Source organism: Chiloscyllium punctatum, chromosome 14 (genome assembly GCF_047496795.1).
Source record: "Chiloscyllium punctatum isolate Juve2018m chromosome 14, sChiPun1.3, whole genome shotgun sequence".
Lineage (NCBI taxonomy): Eukaryota > Metazoa > Chordata > Chondrichthyes > Orectolobiformes > Hemiscylliidae > Chiloscyllium > Chiloscyllium punctatum.
This window is the reverse complement of record NC_092752.1, coordinates 32,371,614-32,392,722: the sequence shown is the minus strand read 5'-3', so window position 1 is coordinate 32,392,722 and position 21,109 is coordinate 32,371,614. Positions and strand designations below refer to the sequence as shown.

The following is a 21,109-nucleotide window of genomic DNA, read 5'->3' as shown; positions in this document are numbered from 1 at the left end:
ATCCAGTAAGTCATAGCATCATCAAGTCATAGAGTCATACAGCACAGAAACAGGCCTTTTGGCCTAACTCACCAATGCTGATCAGGTTTCCGAAACTGAACAATCCATTTGCCCGCATTTTTTTTTAGATTAGATTACTTACAGTGTGGAAACAGGCCCTTCGGCCCAACAAGTCCACACCGACCCGCCGAAGCGCAACCCACCCATACCCCTACATCTACCCCTTACCTAACACTACGGGCAATTTAGCGTGGCCAATTCACCTGCCCTGCACATCTTTGGATTGTGGGAGGAAACCGGAGAACCCGGAGGAAACCCACGCAGACACGGGGAGAACGTGCAAACTCCACACTCCTGAGGCGGGAATTGAACCCGGGTCTCTGGCTCTGTGAGGCAGCAGTGCTAACCACTGTGCCACCGTGCCGCCCATATCACACAAAAGCTTTGCTATAGATGTACTTGCCCAAATGTCTTTTAAATTGTACCAGTCTCTATCACTTCCTCTGGCTCGTTCCATATTCGCACCACCCTCTGCATGAAAAAGTTGCCCATTAGGTCCCTTTGAAATCTTTCCCTCTCACCTTAAACTTATACCCTCGAGTTTTGGGTGGTGCATGTACAGAATGAGCTGCAAGAGGAAGTGGTGGAGGCTGGTACAATTACAACATTTAAAAGGCATCTGGATGGGTATACGAATAGAAGGGTTTAGAGGAATATGGGCCAAATGCTAGAAAATGGAACTAGATCAATTTAGGATATCTGGTTTGCATGGATGGTTGGCATCGAAGGGTTTGTTTCCATGCTGTACAGCTCTTATGACACCATAACTGACAATCCTGAATTGGTTGTCCAATATTCTCCAGCAAGTCTCGCCCATTTGCAGAATCTAATCTAACATTGGGCACTTTGCAAAAGCCAGCTGGTTGGATATGGTCAGTACTTGTTCTGAACAACCGAAGGGATAGACATTTTTAAAATCAGGCATGTCACAACACATCTCTGGCGAGGTTTGTTCCTGAACGTTTGACACAGAAGTCACTACGTCACAACAGCCTACAACTGAAGGGACATGCTGTTTGATATGATCCGCCAGCATGTCCTACATAGAACTGTAATAACACAAGAACAGGCCCTTGAAGACCAGAATAGTGCCAAATTAAACTAATCCCTTCTGCCTTTGGTACATTTCCCTCCATTCCTTGCCTATTCACGTGTTTATCTAAGAGTCCTTTAAATGCCCCTATTGGGTCTGCCTCCACCACCACCCCTTTAGCATTCCAGACTCCTACCACACTGTGTAAAAAAACTTCTCTCACCTTAAATGCATGCCCACTAGTACGAAACATTTCAACTCTGGGGAAAAAGATTTTGACCATCAACTCTATCCATGCACCTCAATTTAATAGACTTCTATCAAGTTTCCCCTCAGCCCCAGAGAAAAAACACAGTTCTTCTAGCCTCTCCTTATAGCTCATACCCTCTAATCCAGGCAGCATCCTGGTAAATCTATTCTGCACCGTCTCCATGTCCTTCCAGTAATGTGAGAATTGAATGCAATAATCCACATGTGGCAGAACTGTAATGTTAAAAGATTAAATTGGACTATCTCTCTGGACATTAATGTAATATCAAAAGGTCAAACTGCACTGAATTGAATTGAACTGAATTGAATTTATTGTCATGTGTACCGAGGCAGAGTGAAAAGCTTTGTCTTTCGAGCAATACAGGCAAATCATAGAGTTAAGTAGCATAGACAGTAAATAATAGTTAAACAGCAGCAAAAACAAAAACACAGGTACGGGCAAATGCTAAGAGTTTGTGAGTCCATTCAGTATTCTAACAAAGGTAGGGTAGAAACTGTTGCAAAACCAGCTGGTGCGTATTCAGACTTCTGTACCTTCTCCCCGATGGTAGGAATTGTAGAAAAACATTGCCAGGGTGGGATGGATCTTTAAGAATGCAAGCAGCCTTTCCTGGACAGTGGGCCTGGTAGATGGATTCTATAGATGGGAGGTTGGCCTTTGTGATTGTCCGGGCTGAGTTCACCACCCTCTGTAACCGTCTCCGATCTTGAATGGTATAGTTGCCGTACCAGATAGTGATACGTCCAGACAGAATGCTCTTGATGACACGCCTATAAAAATTTGCAAGGGTATTCATCGTCATGCCAAATTTCCTCAGCTGCCTGAGGAAGAAGAGACGTTGTTGGGCCTTTGTAACCAGTGCGTCCACATGAAGAGGCCAAGAAAGTCTGTTGTAGATGACTACTCCCAGGAGCTTGAAACTCTCCACTCGTTCCACCTCTGTGCTAATACTGTGTAGGGGGGGCATGAGTAACATCCTGCCGAAAGTCAATAATGAGTTCCTTGGTTTTGCCGGCATTGAGAGCTCGGTTGTTCTCCATGCACCATTTTTCCAGGTCTTCAACCTCCCGTCTGTAGTCTGTTTCGTCACTATCTGAGATTTGACCGACTATGGTGATGTCATCAGCGAACTTGTAAGTGGCATTAGTCTGGTATTTGGCGACGCAGTCATGGGTGGACAGTGAATACAGTAGGGGGCTGAGTATACACCCCTCGGGGCTCCATTGTTGAGTGTTAGTGAGGATGAAATATTGTCCCCAATCTTCACTGATTGTGGCCTGTGGGTCAGGAAACGGAGGACCTAGTTGCAGAGAGTGGGGCTTAGTCCGAGATCACTGAGTTTAGTAATCAGTCTCAAGGGGATAATAGTGTTGAAGGCTGAACTGTAAGTCAATGAGTAGAATTTTTACGTAGCTATTCTTGGTGTCAAGATATTCTAGGGAGGAGTAAAGGGCATGTGATATGGTATCTGATGTGGATCTGTTGGTCCAATAGGCAAATTAGAGTAGGTCAAGAGTAGTGGGGAGGCTGGAGTTGATTAATGCCCTGAAGAAGGGCTCATGCCCGAAACATCGATTCGCCTGCTCCTTGGATGCTGCCTGACCTGCTGCGCTTTTCCAGCAACACATTTTCAGCTAATGCCCTGACCAGCCTTTCAAAGCAATTCATAACCACCGAAGTTAGGGCCACTGGGCAGTAGTCATTGAGACATGCTGCATGAGCCTTCTTAGGCAGGAGAGTGATGTTGGCCCTCTTGAAACAGGCAGGGACAGGGGCCTGCAGCAGGGAGAGGTTGAAGATGTCTGTGAAGACCACTGGCAGTTGATCTGTGCATGCTCTGAGTGTACCGCCTGGTACTCCGTCTGGTCCCATCGCTTTCCTTGGATTCACACGAAAGAAAACTGATCTGACGTCTGATGCAGTGACTGTTGGGATAGGTTTGTCAGACTTGTCAGAATGTGTGTTGCCTATTGTGTTACCTACCTAGGTGTTAACTGAAATTCTGCTGAAAGCAAGCATAGAAGGCGTTGAGACGATCTGGGAGGGATATGTCATCGTCTGCTATCTTGCACTGTCTCTTTTTAGAATCTGACTGAATATTCTGGAAGTGGGTGGGGACGACATTCGTGCAAGAATGCAAATGACTCCCACTCCATTTAGAAAGTCATTTCTCACTACTCCCCTACTATTATCAGTTTAAACTATCATTCAGCCCCTTCCATTCAGAAATACTTTCACAGCTATCCCACAGCCAATCAGGTTCACTTGTGTGATCATCCCCAATGCTGAGGCCTATCTTACCTACGTTGTCTGGGGAAATAGCGGTGTCAGAATTCATTTGCAGGGCTGCCCCGAAGCTAGGACATATCACACCTACATTGTCTTGGGGAATCACTGAGCCAGGAAATCATCTGCATAACAATTTCCCAGGACATTTGCATTATCTCCGATGATCTCATCCTAATATTGTACCTGGGGTAACATGTGGTTATGAGGGGGGGGGGAAATGGCCAACATATTTGTGAGCATTACCAACTGACCTGTAAAAAGGGGATGTGTTTTCTTTGTTCGGGGCCTCTTTTGACTCTACTTTGCATGCAAGTGAGGAGGGTCAAAGGGAATCATCTGGCTTGCACAGGCTTTAATAAACTTTAACTGTTTGCAGAAGTTGGTGTGTGCAAATTGCATCTCGTGTGTGAAACCTCGGAAAAAGAACCTAACACATGGTGACAGCAGTGGGATTCCAACACTCCCTGAGCTTCCAGGCAGACTGAAATAGCGATCGTCTGAGTATTGGTTACGTGAAATGGATGGGCCCACAAAGGTAAACTTCACCTTGATTTCTCTCTCTAAATTTAACACTCAGTTGCCCCCTCTCCTGGAACTGGGTGGCGACGGAACCTTTGAGGTAACCCGCATACTTGCACACCAATGGGTCACTTTGCATGAACCAGGGTTAAATCGGGGTTAGAGTCCCCAGGGTTTTAAATCAGGGTTGGAGTCTCCTAGGAAGCCAAAAGTTCAGAGCCCTGGGATACAGTACACCATATAAAGTGGAGTCACTGTGTCTGTCTCAGCACCCTGCCTTAGACTGGTTGTTAAGAGGGGAAATCCCCCACGCGAGGGTCAGGAACCTGAAAGTGAGTGCAGAGACTGCCAGTACTGTTCCAAAGAAGTCAGCAAGAGAAAGAAAAAAACATAATAACATGGGGCAAGCATTAGATAAGTCAGGGGCTGGAACCCCTTTGTATCGATTAAGCTGGGATGACCCCCAGAACAAAGAACGGCTCAGGAGGTTTAAATAAGAAATTGGGCAATGAAATCTGCCCACCAGGAGGCATGTGGGACATAGAGAAATGTTTAAAGGCTGAAGAGGCAATCTGGAAGTGCAATGTGGGCACTCAGTGGAAAACTTTAATAACTGCGTGGCAAAAAACGGCTGAGGAATTGAGAGACAACTCTAAGCAGAGCAGCTGGGAGAACAGCGCGCACCAGAGAGGGATTGGATTATGTGATAACAAGGGTAACCCTCAGCCTTGGGCAGTGCTGAAGAGTCAGTGCGAGAACAATGATCTAAAATGAGAGAAACCAAGAAAAGCTAAGAGGCACTAGACAGACTAACAAACCAGGATTAAAACGCCAAATCCAGCTGCCAGTCGAGAGGAAAATGAAGGTACCCTGGACATGTCTGGTCTGCCGATATTGTTCCAAATGGATGACACAAATGAGCAGCAGGAGGACTGGCAAATCCCAGATAGCGCCCCAACCCCACATCGGCCACTGCACCCTACTAACCCTGCTAGTGCTGTGAGACCCCAACCTCAATCCACCGACCCGCGACTACCACCTTCACCATCTCCTTCACTGCTGCCCGTCCTCCATGCTCTAACTCTCAGCCACATCCTGACCCCCCCACATCCTGACCAGACCCAGGCTCCTGACAGCATCGCTGACCCACTGACTTTCAGGACGCGATCAAACACTATAAAAGACAAAGAGACAGGCCCTTTTCAGACGCACAGAAAACAGGGTACATCGTCCTATAACTCCAACACAGACAGCGGTAGCGAAGGTGACAGGCCCCACTATTACAATCCTGAGAGCAAGGACTGGCCCAGAGAGCTCACAAATGGAACAGCTAACCCCATCCCACCTAACCAAAACAGAAATGGCAACGCTGCCCATAAACGCAAACAGAGACAGTTCCCTACCTGGACAGTTCCTAAGCCAAACCCTGGCGCAGGGGGAAGAGGCCACTATACAATTTTACACCTGCTGGAAACCAAGAGATGTGCTTAGTTATGTCCCATGCCCCCAATCGAAGGACGAGTCCAGAGGATTTTGTTGCTTATGTTACTGGTACAATTCTAATGTATCAAGCCACACCTCAAGACCTCTTAAACCTATGTTGCATGGCTTTGATGCCAAGCGAGGTTCTAGGTGGAAAACCCACTTAGGGGGTCACAATGATGGGAGGCCTGTACCAGAGCCGTTTACCAGCTCAGGGACCAAATCCAGGCAATTAGGGAGCTCTCCAGAGAACCCTGCAACAACCACTAGATATAATTAGGGTATTGGAGTGCCGCCCAAAGCAGGAGCAGGCCGGTTTGGCTCCACATACTCCACTTATGCAGGGGATACTGCTTATAATGCAGGAACTCCCTCGCCCCAGTTTAATACCGTACTATTACAATGTATCCCAGAGGGAGTAGCTGCTTTATTAGAACCAACAATATGGATTGGCCGGATAACACCTGTCCATTAATGAGAAGAGTGCTCACTTATTACTGGCATAGTCTTAAATACCCTAAACAGGCTACTTTCAAACATGAAGTGATACAACACCAGCATCCTCCACCCCAATACAGGAACCATCCGATTGAACCCCAGCACTGTCCGCAGGGGTGGGTCGATGGATAGGATTATGCATATGCCGCTCCCCGAATGGCCCCAGTCCACCTTTTCATCGTTCCCCTTACACCCCTCCACCCCCTTTCCACCACTATCATGGCCGCCCTTGGTCCCATGGTGGTCCACTACCCCCCCACCACGGACATTGACATGACCAATGCAGAACTGTTTTCACTGTGGTACAGATGGTCAACGGCAGCAAGATTGCACCCGCAATACAGAGCCACAGGCACGGGGCAAGCTCACCACCTGAAGACCCCTTCCCAGCCTAACTAACCTCCCTTCCACTTTAGCTTGTTCTGACTAAAGACCCCGAGGCTGAACTGGTAGTCCACTTGACTGTTGAGGGTAAAGAAATCCCCTTCATGACTGATACCGGTGCCACTGCCTCAACATGTGAAACCTCCTGTGTGCGCCAACACGGGTTGGGGTCTCACCCAGCTCTCTGCGCCTTAGTGGTCTAACTGGGCAGGAGAGGCAGTATCCCCTAACAGAACCATTCATGGTTCAGTTTGGCCCACAAACCTGTACTGTCCAATTCGCTCAAACCTGTAATTTGTTGTGTGCCCTGTGGGTTGAGATTCAGGTTTTGCAGTTCCTGCGGTGGCAGGGGAAGGTGCCACGATGGGAGGGTGGGTTGTAGGGGGGCGTGGACCTGACCAGGTAGTCACGGAGGGAACAGTCTTTGCAGAAGGCAGAAAGGGGTGGGGAGGGAAATATATCCCTGGTGGTGGGGTCTTTTTGGAGGTGGCGGAAATGTCGGCGGATGATTTGGTTTATGCGAAGGTTGGTAGAGTGGAAGGTGAGCACCAGGGGCGTTCTGTCCTTGTTACGGTTGGAGGGGTGGGGTCTGAGGGTGGAGGTGCAGAATGTGGACGAGATGCATTGGAGGGCATCTTTAACCACGTGGGAAGGGAAATTGAAGATCGACTGTTCTACATAGCCAACAGAGACAGGCATTGCTGGGACGAAACGCCATCTCGAGGACACCTCTTCCTACCGCCCCCTCGACCATGACCCCACCCCCCATCACCAAACCATCATCTCCCAGACCATACAGAACCTCACCACCTCAGGAGATCTCTCACCCACAGTTCCCAACCTCATAGTCCAGGAACCCCGAACTGCCCGGTTCTACCTCCTTCCCAAGATCCACAAGCCTGACCACCCTGGCCGACCCATTGTCTCAGCATGCTCCTGCCCCACTGAACTCATGTCTACCTACCTTAACACTGTCCTATCCCCCCTAGTCCAGGAACTCCCCACATACGTTCGAGACACCACCCACGCCCTCCACCTCCTCCAACACTTCCGTTTCCCCGGCCCCCAACGCCTCATCTTCACCATGGATATCCAATCCCTCTACACCTCCATCTGTCATGACCAGGGCCTCCAAGCACTCCGTTCTTTCCTCTCCCGACGTCCCCAACAGTACCCTTCCACCGACACTCTCATTTGTTTGGCTGAACTGGTCCTCACCCGTAACAATTTCTCCTTCGAATCCTCCCACTTCCTCCACGCCAAAGGGGTAGCCATGGGCACACGTATGGGCCCCAGCAATGCCTGTCTCTTTGTTGGCTACGTAGAGCAGTTGATCTTCCGAAATTACACCAGCACCACTCCCCACCTCTTGCTCCGCTATATTGATGTCTGCATTGGCGCCACCTCGTGCTCCCGCGAGGAGGTTGAGCAATTCATCAACTTCACCAACACATTCCACCCTGACCTTAAATTTACCTGGACCATCTCTGACACCTCCCTCCCCTTCCTGGACCTCTCCATCTCCATTAATGACGACCGACTTGACACTGACATTTTTTACAAACCCACCGACTCCCACAGCTACCTGGATTACACCTCTTCCCACCCTACCTCTTGCAAAAATGCTATCCCGTATTCCCAATTTCTCCGCCTCCGCCGTATCTGCTCCCAGGAGGACCAGTTCCATCACAGAACATACCAGATGGCCTCCTTCTTTAGAGACGGCAATTTCCCTTCCCACGTGGTTAAAGATGCCCTCCAACATATCTCATCCACATCCCGCACCTCCACCCTCAGACCGCACCGTAACAAGGACAGAACACCCCTGGTGCTCACCTTCCACCTACCAACCTTCACATAAACCAAATCATCCGCCAACATTTCCACCACTTCCAAAAAGACCCCACCATATTTCCCTCCCCACCCCTTTCCGCCTTCCGCAAAGACCATTCCCTCCGTGACTACCTGGTCAGGTCCACGCCCCCCTACAACCCATCCTCCCATCTTCCCCTGCCACCGCAGGAACTGGAAAACCTGCACTCACACCTCCTCCCTCACCTCCATCCAAGGCCCTAAAGGAGCCTTCCACATCCATCAAAGTTTTACCTGCACATCCACAAATATCATTTATTGTATCCGTTGCCCCCAATGCAGTCTCTTCTACATTGGGGAGACTGGACACCTCCTAGCAGAGCGCTTTAGGGAACATCACTGGGACACCTGCACCAATCAACCACACCGCCCCGTGGCCCAACATTTCAACTCCCCCTCCCACTCTGCCGAGGACATGGAGGTCCTGGGTCTCCTTTACCGCCACTCCCTCATCACCAGATGCCTGGAGGAACACCTCAGAAAACTTCGACCCCAGGGCATCAATGTAGACTTCAACAGTTTCCTCATTTCCCCTTCCCCCACCTCACCCTAGTTCCAAACTTCCAGCTCAGCACTGTCCCCATGACTTGTCCTACCTGCCTATCTTCTTTTCCACCTATCCACTCCACCCTCCCCCCACCCCCGACCTATTACCTTCATCCCCTCCCCCACTCACCTATTGTACTCTATGCTACTCTCTCCCCACCCCCACCCTCCTCTAGCTTATCTCACCACACTTCAGGCTCTCTGCCTTTATTCCTGATGAAGGGCTTTTGCCCGAAACGTCGATTTTACTGCTCCTCGGATGCTGCCTAAACTGCTGTGCTCTTCCAGCACCACTCATCCAGTAACTCTAACAAGAGACAGTTCTGGACCGATTGCGCCACCTTCCCCCCCCCCCCCCCCCCCGATGGTGGGCTGTCGAATTGCAGCCAAAAGGATTTTCCGCTTTCTCTACAGGTCCCTGATCCCTATGTAACCCTTGGTTACGATTCCACTGGGGCTTCCACTGAGCTAGCAGCCATCTTTGTCCTCTTCCTACAGTCCACCCTCACTGTTACCATAATGGAGCATATTGAAGGTAAACACGGATCCACCCTTTTAAGTGGACATTCCTGCCCACCTCTGGAACCAACCAGGATTGGATTCCCCCCACATTACCTTGTCTGTGAATGGTGACAAAGCAAAGGCCCTGGGAATTTAAACACATCAGTTACAGCAACAGTCAGACCCTGGTATCCCTGACCAGACCCAAGTGCTGACCAATGGGAAGTTAACTTATTTCTCTACTCCTTACACTATGACAGGTTTACTTCGTCACGACCAGTCCCGACACAACCCCTCAGAAAAACCCTTTCCCGATCTCTGGTCAGCCTCTAAGCATGAAGTGGGGTGCAGTCCTGTGGATCCTATCAAAATCCAAATTACACCAGGAGCAGAACTGCCTTCAATACTCAATACCCCCAAGACCAGAAGCCACATAAGGGTTACCAGCTTTGATAGACTTGTTCCTCCAACAAGGGGTTCTAGTTCCCTGCCAATCGCCCTGAAACACCCCTATTCTACCAGTCCTGAAGCCAGGACGCCCAGAGTGGAGGTTAGTACAAGATCTCCAACAGATCAACAAAACTGTACAGCCATTACACCCGGTCATGCCAAACCATGCAACCATTCTCAGCAATATCCCTGCCAGCGCTTGTGTTTTCACCATAGTTGATCTGCAACACGCTTTCTTTGCTCTCCTCCTGGCAGTGGAGTCTCAGTATTTGTTCGTTTTCATCTTCAAGAGTCAGCAGCACACTTGGATGTGCCTCCCCCAGGGATTTGTCCACTCGCCTAATTTATTCTCCCAGGTATTGCACCAGCAGCTCTCTGAGTTTTAGCTCTCGGACAGCTCCACAGTTGTCCAGTATATGGGCAACTTACTCTTAGCTAGACCCTTGCAGATGCCAACCGTCTCCTGAACGCCCTCCACTCTTGGGAATACCATCCAACAAGGTTCAGCACACCCAGCAAGTTACATTCCTGGGGACATTGCTCAGCGCATCAAAATGGCAGTTGACCCCGGACTGCATTGCGCCCAACCTGGCAACCCCTCCACCCATGAGCGGTAAGCAGATGCGCGCCGTTTTAGGCTTGGTTAACTACTGCCGGCAGTGGGTCCCCAATGTTACGTTACTTACCAAGCAGCTAATCACTTTAGCCTCCAATAAGGTCTCAAGGACCTTCACCCTCTCGGAAGACCAGAAGTCAGCTTTCAACGAATTAAAAGCAGCCTTGCCGGTGCCCCGGCCCTTGGGAGACCACTGTATGACAGACCCTTCCAGCTGTATGCCAGTATCCTAGAGGACTGCACAACCGCTGTTTTAACCCAGACCTGCAGAAATCACCAGAGGCCTGTGGCCTATTACTCAACTCGCCTTGACGCTGTCGCCAGGGGACTCCTGCCTTGTTCACAAATTCTGCCGGTATCTACTCCTTTGTGACAGCCACGTCCAATATAACCCTCCAGAAATCGTAGCACTACTGATTTCCCACCAGACTCAACACCTTACACAGGCTTGACTTAGCCGTTATGAGGCAGGCCTTCTGAACAACCCTCTTCTGACCTCCTACTGCTCAACCATTAACCCGGCAACTTTCATCAGTGTCCCTCCAGAGGAGCTTTCCGAAATTTCCCATGACTGCCTTTTGCGCAACCACATCTTGACATCCCCCTGACCAGACTTCTCAGACGCACCATTGCCCACACCAGATTTAACCCTCTTTGCAGATGGTCAATATCACCCTTAGGAGTGCCCCTTTCACGACATGCAATCATAACCCTCACGGACACATTAGAAGCAGCTCCCTCAACCACCACCACCACTCTCCCACCCCCCTCCCAGGTTCCACCCAGAAAGCAGAACTCTTTGCGCCGACACAAGTCTGTAACCTGGCCACAGGGACGACGGTCAATCTATACACAGATTCACAGTACGCCTTTAGTGCCCACAACTTTGGCCAGCTTTGGTCCCAGTGAGGATTCCTGTCCTCTCCAAACACCCCTATTCATAACACACTATGTCCAAAACCTCCCTAAGGCCATTCTCCTCCCCAAGCAATTGGCCACAATCGAATGTGCTTCTCATGTCACGGACAATACAGACGTCAGACATGGCAATGCCAGAGCTGACCAAGCTGCCAAAGACATGGCAAGGGTTCACAATTCAATTGTGTCCACTATTAACCGGCAGGCACCCAACCAAAAACCTGCCTCAAAAACAAAAGGCATTCCAGACATTGTCACAGTGCAGCATTTACAGGGGGATGCCCCAGATTCAGAAAAGCCGATATGGAAGACACATGTGGGCTCACACTCTGCATCAAGAGGCCTCTGAATCACTCCAGTCAAGTAAACCTGATAGCTTGTTACCAATGCCTTCATACCGATACACACTTTGGCGAGGGGGGAATGACTAGTATCATGTTGTGGACCTGGTGGCACGCCCGACTGGCCAGAGCAGTTCAGAAGCGCATCAGATCATGTTTGATATGTCAGCAAAATAATGCAGGTGTGGTGTGTAACAGGAAAAACACCCTTGCCAGCAAGTCCATTTGAATGTATTCAGCTTAATTTTATTGAACTAACATGTGTACATTGCTATAAATATTGCCTTGTTGTTATTGATGTCTTTAGATGATGGATTGAGGCTTTTCCCACCACTAATAACACAGCCTCAACGGTGATACGATTACTCCTAACGGAGATCGTACCGAGGTTTGGGCTGCCCTGGCAGCTTAGTTCAGACAATGGCAGCCACTTTGCCGGGAAAGTTAACATAGAGCTGTGTGAAGTGCTGCATATCCAGCAGCAATTCCATTGTGCCCACCACCCCCAGGTGTCAGGCATAGTGGAGAGGGCAAAACAGGACCCTTAAAACCAAATTAATTAAACTAACATGTGAAATGGGCCTGAATTGGTTGAAGGACTTGCCTTTGGCCCTGTATCACATGAAGATTACCCAATACTCGACCACTGGGCTGTCAACATCTGAGATAATCTACGGCAGACCCAGTAGGACCCTTTGGGATGCAGACACAAACCCACCCACCCGCACAGACCTAAATATTATGGGAGAGGAAATGCAGGCATACTTTCAGCAGCTAACCTCATATCTAAAGTTCCTACACTCACAGGTCAGGAATGCCTTTGGATCACCACCACAAGCAGTGAACTTTCTAACCTGCAGACAGGAGAGCTCACGCTGCCCAAAAACTGGGACCGCCCCAGGCACGGACACAGGTGGAAAGGACCAGATATTCCTATGAACGCCGACTGCATTCAAAATTCAAGGACAATGCAGCTGACTGCTTAAGTGACTGCAAACATTGGTCCCCTCTAACAGCCTGACAACTGTACTCGCAGACTATGGTACCATAGCCACCGTTGTAGCATTCAGCCAAGAGGACAATTTGTTTTATAAGACTCATAAGCGTTTGCACAGTAATCGGACAGTACATTACCCACTTCCTCAGTCAGTAGATGCGTTGTTTCTTGCCATCCCCAGGTGGGACCCTCTTAACCTATATACGGCAGATACATCTGATGCCCCCTGTGTAGGCCAGAGCAGGAGGCTCAGAAGGATGGCTTTGGGTCGGTGCGTAGAACTAATAGATCCAGATAACACTCAGTCCCCCAACTACACAGGAACCCGGGAAAGAGAACTTCCTGCTTCCCACAACCCCACAAGCTATCCACTTTGCTTCTCCGGGGTTGTGCCTTGGTCCCCACGAATGCCTCTTGTGCCCAGAAACACTGATGAACAAAGGTGCTTAAATATCACTGCAGGATAGCAGTTCATTTGCGGGCATCGCCACAGTATCCATGTCAGCTCAGCCTTTTGGTCATACCCTTTTTCAGATTACCAGCTGATCGGATCAGGGGGATATTCCAACCAGGACAGGAGCTGGTGATATACTCAGTTCACGACTGACAGCCACAAAGCAATTAAGTGCTAACGGGCCAACAGCAGGTTTGTGTTCCTTCTCAATGGGACCTTCACAATGGCCACCCCGAAACACTCCCTCCTATTCACTGTAGGAACAGTAGGACCACTCACTGTCCCGTGCCCACAAAAAGTAGGATAGTAGGATAGTAGCCTGATCGGTTCGTGAGAGATTCTGTGTGGACTAAAGGGACCAGTAACTCTGGGATCATCCCTGGACTGGGAGTTCCTGGGAGCGCTGTCCCTAGGGGCATTGGCAGGGATGATCACAGCAAAGAACAGAAATTACCTTATTTATGGGTCGACCATCCTCGGAAACAGTACCGTACGGGGACTAAACGCAGTTAATCATGAATTGGCAGAACTAAGGCTCTATGCACACAGGCCAGATTTGCCATTGACTATTTACTGGCCCAACAAAGAGGTGTCTGTACAATTATGGAAAATAAATGCATTGTCCATGTTATGGATGAATCATACAACGTAACACAGGCCATTCAGCACCAGTTAGATGATTTCAGACAGGGGCCCTGGGAATGTAAAGACTGGCTCGGGGGATCCTGGGAATCCTATTTGCTTCAGGGACCAGTAAGTTTTGCTGTTTTACTCATTGTATGCTGCAGGATCATTATGAATAAGCTACTCAGACCCTTCTCAGCCTCCATTTAGAGGGGTTATCATGGAATGATAAAAGATTAAATTGGACTCTCTCTCTGGACATTAACGTAATATTAAAGGATTAAACAGAACTGACTGAACATTCTGAAGTGAACCTGATTGGCTGTGGGATGACTATGAAAGTATTTCTGGACGGAAGGGGCTGAATGGTAGTTTAATTTGATAATAGTAGAGGAGTATTAGCAAATGACTTTCTAAATGGAGTGGGAGTCATCCGCATTCCTGCATGAATGTCATCCCCACTCCATTTAGAAAGTCATTTGCTAATACTCTACTCCTATTATCAAATTAAACTACCATTCAGCCCCTTCCATCCAGAAATACTTTCATAGTCATCCCACAGCCAATCAGGTTCACTTGTGTGATCATCCCCAGTGCTGAAGCCTATCACACCTACATTGTCTTGGGAAATCACGGAGTCAGGAAATCATCTGCAAAACGATTCCCCAGGATTAGGGCATTTATATTTGCATTATTTCAGAGGATGATCTCATCCTACCATTGTACCTGGGGTAACATGTAGTTATGGTGGGGGGGAAATGGCCAGAGTAGCTGTGAACATTACCAACTGACCTGTATAAAGGGGACGTGTTTTCTTTGTTCGGGGCCTCTTTTGACTCAACTTCGCACTCCAGCGAAGAGGGTCAAATGGGGTCACCTCGCTTACACAGGCTTTAATAAACCTTAACGGTTTGTAGAAGTTGGTGTGTGCAAATTGCATCTTGTGTGTGAAACCTCGGGAATAGAACCTAACAGAACCATTAAGTCTAATAAAGCTGCAACATTACATCCTTACTCTTGTACTCAACTCCCTGACCAATAAAGACAAGCATGCCATATACTTTCTTTACCTACTTGCATGGACACCTTCAGGGAGCTATGGCTTTGAACCCCAAAATCCTTCTGTACATCAATACTGTTCAGAGTCTTGCCAATTTTCATAAGTTTAGAAAAAGGAAAAGACAAGTATTTAATTCTCAATCCAAAATATCATCACAATGGCACCACTATAACATAGACAAACAAACAAAGGCGATTAGAAGAGGATGCACATACTTTTTTTTAAACAAAAGTCTGAGAAGCCACTATTAATTCTCAAGTCTGTCAAGATAAAAGTTTGAAACGTTGTAGACCTATTGATTCTCTTTTGTCCCACTGAGGGAATGGAGGTTAGAAACTTCTGGAAACAAATTTGGAGTATTTTACCCTTTGCAATTGTAGCTTTCTGACTTTGCTGCAGTTGAAGTTGTCATCAAGTCCTGTAGGAAAAGTCTGACTTTGTTCCACCTTTCTGTTTTGTTGGCAGCTATGATGGTGTCCATTTTAGACTCCAGGTATCACTAAATTGCAGTGGCACAGAAATAATAGATGTCATTTAGACCACTGAGCCTTACTAACATGCTAGCACCAACACTGGGAATTCTGGGTCAATCCTTTTCACCCTCCAGTTTGATCAATGAAGATTTCCTGCAGATAGGAAACTGATGCAGGGTTTCTCCTCTATTTAAATCGACTGAGCAACCATGGTGCCTACAGTTCTGGGTTGCATAAAATCCAGCCCATGTTGCCTCGCATCTCTTCAACTGTCTGTGACTGATCTCCTTCCTATCGGAAAAATGTTGTGAAACTTGAAAAGGTTCAGAAAAGATTTACAAGGATGTTGCCAGGATTGGAGGATTTGAGCTATAGGGAGAGGTTGAATAGGCTGGGGCTGTTTTCCCTGGAGCGCGGAGGCTGAGGGGTGATCTTATAGAGGTTGATAAAATCATGAGGGGCATGGATAGGATAAATAGGCAAAGTTTCTTCCCTGGTGTGGGGGAGTCCAGAACTAGAGGGCATAGGTTTAAAGTGAGAGGAGAAAGATATAAAAGAGACCTAAGTGGCAACTTTTTCACACAAAGGGTGGTGTGTATGGTTTGAGCTGCCTGAGGAAGTGGTGGAGGCTGGTACAATTGCAACATTTAAAAAGGCATCTGGATGGGTATATGAATACAAAGGGTTTAGAGGGATATGGGCCGGGCGCTGGCAGGTGGGACTAGATTGAGTTGGGATATCTGGTCGGCATGGGTAGGTTGGACCAAAGGGTCTGTTTCGGTGCTGTACATCTCTATGACTCTATAACTATAGTTTTCCTTAACATTTGATCTCCCGAAGTGCAGCACCTCACACTTATCTGGATTAAGGTCCATCTACCATTTCTCTGCTTATATATGCAACTGATCTTTATCTGCTGTATCCTTTGACAACCTTCTACACTATCTACAACTCCACCAATCTTTATGCCTCTGCAAAATTACTAACCCACACATCTACATTTTCATCCAAGTCATTTATATATATGGATCATGGACCTTCAGCCTGAAAAACACCCTTCTGCCACTACTCTCTGTCTTCTATGGGCAATTCAATTCTGAATCCATGTGGCCAAGTCACCAGCACAACTGGCATCACACCAGTACTGAAATTCACACCCATATTTCTCATTTGTAGGATAGGTAAATACCTTTTTGGCTTGATGACAGCAGTCTGTTCGTGGCAAAAATCTACTCATCTTGCTACTGCAGCATCGCAGAGTGAAACAGCTTGCTCTAATTTTTGAGATAACTCAGCCTTCCAGGGTAATCCGTTAAATTTTAGACAACAAAATTTTAAAAATTAAGTGAGTATGACGATTTAAGATTTCTTTTGTGAACAGCCACTTTGTTAAGCCTCTAATCAGACATTTTTTTTAAAACCTGTTAACGATGTACAGGATAATGTGAAATATAATTTTAAAATAACACACTTTAAATCCAAAAGAATGTAATTGATATTTGACTGCCTACCCTTTGAAGTGGATCAGCAAAGCCACACAGTTGTATCAAACCATTATGAAAACTATCACATGATTCAAAAAGAGAGCATGCCATATTTTTCTTCAGGAAATTAGGAATGGACAACAAATGCCAGCCACACCAACGATGCCAGTTTCCCAAGAATTAATTTTAAGAATACATTTGCATACTTCTGCATTGATGGGAAACAAAGCCAGTGCTGTCTATCACCATGGATATATGAAGTAGAAGATCATATTTCAACTTCAAAGTTATTCCAGTTATGTGTCAATTCCTATCAGAATATTTTAAACTAGTTTAAATAGCAAATCTGTTCCAGTAGACTTTATTTTGGTACATTAGCCTCACAGCAAACATGGAGAAAAGGAGAAATATTTTCTTTTCACTTCAACCAAGTTGAGCCACGTAAAGATAGAGGTACAGTTACAAAGAGAGTGCATCTTATGGCAAGAGGTAACATTGAGGTGTCACTAAGGCAATCAGAACCTGAAAACCTGGATGACCACTTGGCCTATGCATTTGCAAAGGATAGAAGGGAAGCCTAGTCTGTGCACAATCTCTGGGACTCAAGCACAACTCATACACCAACAGCCTCTTTTAACATATCGACAAATAGCATAGTGAAACATGCCCAATGCATTTCACAAGATCATTATCAAACGAAATTTGACAGTAAACCACCTAAGAAAATATTAAAAACAGTGACTAAAACTTGGGCCAACAAGGCAGGTTTTACGGATAATTGTAAGGAAGAAGTGGTTTAGCTGGGAATTCTAGAATTTGGGAACTAGGAACAGTTGGACATATGGTTGCTAATAGAGGTACAAATCATGGATACATGTAGGTCAGTTTTGGAAGAACAAAGAGTTAATGAGGAGAGCAGGTGGAATTTCAAAGTAAAGGCAAGAACTTTGAAATTGAGCTAATGTTAGACTGCCAGCCATTGCAGATCAGTGTGTACAGGAGCCAGGACAGGGACAGCAGTGCTTCAGATAAGCTCAAGTTTGCAGAGGATGGAAAAATGGTAAACATGGTCAGTGTCCAAACTGGGGGAGAAGGGTCTTGTGGTGCAATTGGTACCTCTGGTTCAGAAGTTCTGGATTTTAGTCTCACCTTTCATGGATATATCTTATAACATGTCTGAATAGGTTGATTAAAAACAGAAATGCAAGCAGGCTCAAGACCCACCTTCTACAGATGTGTGTCAACAGGTTGGTTAAAATAAAGAGGGGAAAGTGAGGACTGCAGATGCTGGAGATCAGAGTCAAAAAGTGCAGTGCTGGAAAAGCACAACCGGTCAGGCAGTATCCAAGGAACAGGAGAGTCGACATTTCAAACATAAGCTCTTCACCAGGAACGTAGGGAATAACTTATGCTCGAAACATCGACTGTCCGGCTCCTCGGATGCTGCCTGACTGGTTGCGTTTTTCCAGCACTACACTTTTTGACTCTTGGTTAAAATAATTGCAAACTGGGTGATAGGTCTGCAAGGCCATACCATTCTTCCCTTTCAGATGTTGCTGTGTACGACTATTTTCTGATTTAATATCAGGTGTTTACACAGCCTTACATGTATGTGTTGAGTGTGTTGATATAGAAGATGAAAAATCAGTAAAACTAGTTGCTATCTCTTCAGCACTGGCTGTTGCATGTTATCGATGCTATTACATTTAGGATGAAAACTATAAACATACTGATACAGCAGAAATGACAAAAGTTGAGAGACATATCAGCACTGCTATGGATTGGATGAAGAAGAGAATGATTGCAAACAACAAACATATACCATTCTAGGATCCTATTGTGAAGGCAGATAAGGAATAAATTGAAAGTAAAAAGAATTAAATACTCTACTTTTGACTTTAATCAATTTGTCTTGAAACCACATAAGATCTCAATTACTAGCAAGTTTGATTTTCCACAATATCATTTGTGGCTCATAATCTAAACACGTGAACTTAATTTGTGTTCAAGTGTGATAAATTTAAGTTGCTTAGCCACAGACAGTAATTGCTATTACAGACTAATAAGTAGAAAACTGTCTCAAAAAAGATGAAGATTTAGATCTTTATTTCTGGTTCAAAGCATTTAGGAAAGGTGGGGAAATGGAAAGAGAGGAGAGGAGGCGCATTAATTAATCAGCCCCTTGTTAAATATCGCTCACCTACGGGACTCCGTCTGTAATAGCGGGCTTCTCTCATCCTCAATCTCCGTCATTTTCAGAAATGACGCCTGACTTAAATTTGGTCAAAACAGATTAATTATCGGAAGTGATGGTCCCTCAGACAAACCAATGAAACTAGAGCAACAACAGGATGTGTAACAGCTCGACTCAGGGGAAACTGCTATCATGACACACTGTTCCGGATAATCAGGGAACTTTACAAATCTGAATACAACAAACAGATTATGTGTTCACTCTTCCTTATTTAAAGATCAGAATTTTTTTAAAAGTTTAACCTGAAAACGAATCATTCTGATGCAAATAGTTTAAGTCCAGAGCAATTTGAAGAAAAATTAGTCTGAGTTAAAACTCTGTGAATGCAGTATTGTAGTTTGGGATTAAAACAAAAACAATGCTGTTAGCTTTACTGATGTGATTTATGTTAAGGTGATTTTTTAAAAATAGAAACATAGACAGGAATAGGCTATTCGACCCCTGAAGCTGCTCCATTATTCAATATGACCATAGTTAGAAATTTCTTTTCCCTAAGGTGAGGAAGTTCGGAACTAAGAGGTATATTTCTAAGGTGAGGAGAAAGATTTAAAAGAGAACTGAGGGGCAACTTTTTCACAGAGAGGGTAGTGAATGAACTGCCAGAGGACGTGGTAGACACAAGTACAGTTACAACATTTAAAAGACATTTGGATGGGTACTCGATGGTTGCTCATTCAGCTCCAAAACCTAATTCCACCCCCATTCTGTTGATACTTTTAGTTATATCTACTTTCTCCTTGAAAACACACTGTTTTGTCCTCAAACACTACCAGTGGTGGTGAGTTCCACAAGATCACCTGACATAAGTTCCTAAAAAGTTTGCCACTTATACTTAAACTATGACTCCTGGGTTGTGGTTCCCCAACCATCAAGAACATTGTTCCTACCAGTCCTGTTAGAATTTTATGTTTTTGAGATTCCTCCCCATTCTTCTAAACTCCAGTGAACATAATCCTGACTGACTTTCCTCATATGACGTTTCAGGAATCAATTTGGTAAGCTTGCACTCACAAAAGTGAAAGATCACTCCCCCACAACCCCCACCTCAAACAAGGAGACCAAAACTGCACACAATATTAGATTACTTACAATGTGGAAACAGGCCGTTTGGCCCAACAAGTCGACACCAACCCACCGAAGCGCGACCCACCCATTCCCCCACATTTACCCCTTTTACCTAACACTACGGGCAATTTAGCATGGCCAATTCACCTGGCCTGCACATCTTTGGACTGTGGGAGGAAACCCACACAGACACAGGGAGAATGTGCAAACTCCACACAGTCAGTCGCCTGAGTTGGGAATTAAACCCAGGTCTCTGGCGCTGTGAGGCAGCAGTGCTAACCACTGTGCCACCGTGCCATCCAAGTGTCAACTCACTAATGCCCTGTGTAATTACAGCAAGATATCCCTGTTCCTATATTCAAAATCAATACAGTATTCCTTTAACACGTATTACATACTAAAAGTTAGGGAAGAAACATTGAAATTTTAGATGGCATGTTTGTCTCTATTCTAACAAAGCCAGATTTGTGAACTGAAGGGCTTTAGGTCCCTAAATCTTAATAGGGTTGTCACAATTACTTGTACTTGGTCAACAATAAATAATTTTAAACAATTAGAATTTTGAATATATTATTGCTGTTGTATATTAAAAGACTGCTGGATTTTTTTTGTTCATTAAGTGAGTGAGGACTGGCAGAGGCAGTAATTTGCCCAGAATTCATTGTGCGAAAGGGTGCCTTCTTGAAAGTTCATGTAGTGTAGCTATGCCGACAGTGCACTTAAAAATGAAGTTCCAGGATTTTGACTGAGTGGCAATAAAGGAATTCCAAGTCAGAATGCTTTGTAGCTTGGAGGGGAATTTGCTGATGGTGGAGTCCGTATGCATCTACTACTCTGTGCTTCTGGATGATAGAAGTTGCAGGTTTGAAAAGTGCTCTGTTGGTGATGCAATGCATCTTGTAAATGGCAGACATTCTT

General features: G+C 46.2%; 1 protein-coding gene across 4 annotated transcripts in view; it reads right to left on the bottom strand.

The window, feature by feature from the left end:
• The window catches only part of mfsd8 (major facilitator superfamily domain containing 8), a 53,955-nt gene extending 34,757 nt beyond the window's left edge, over positions 1-19,198 (bottom strand). The window contains exons 1-2 of one of the 4 annotated variants that reach the window (XM_072584168.1): positions 19,073-19,164; positions 14,930-15,001 (exon numbers count right to left, since the gene is read on the bottom strand). Coding sequence is in view for 2 of the 4 variants with exons in the window: in XM_072584166.1 (XP_072440267.1) it covers positions 19,073-19,125 (53 nt within the window). In the remaining 2 variants the exon portion in view is untranslated. Of the gene's footprint in view, positions 1-14,929; positions 15,002-19,072 lie in introns of all 4 variants that reach the window. The other 3 variants (XM_072584166.1, XM_072584167.1, XM_072584169.1) reach the window with 3 other exon arrangements.
• Between the last annotated feature and the right edge of the window lie 1,911 nt (positions 19,199-21,109).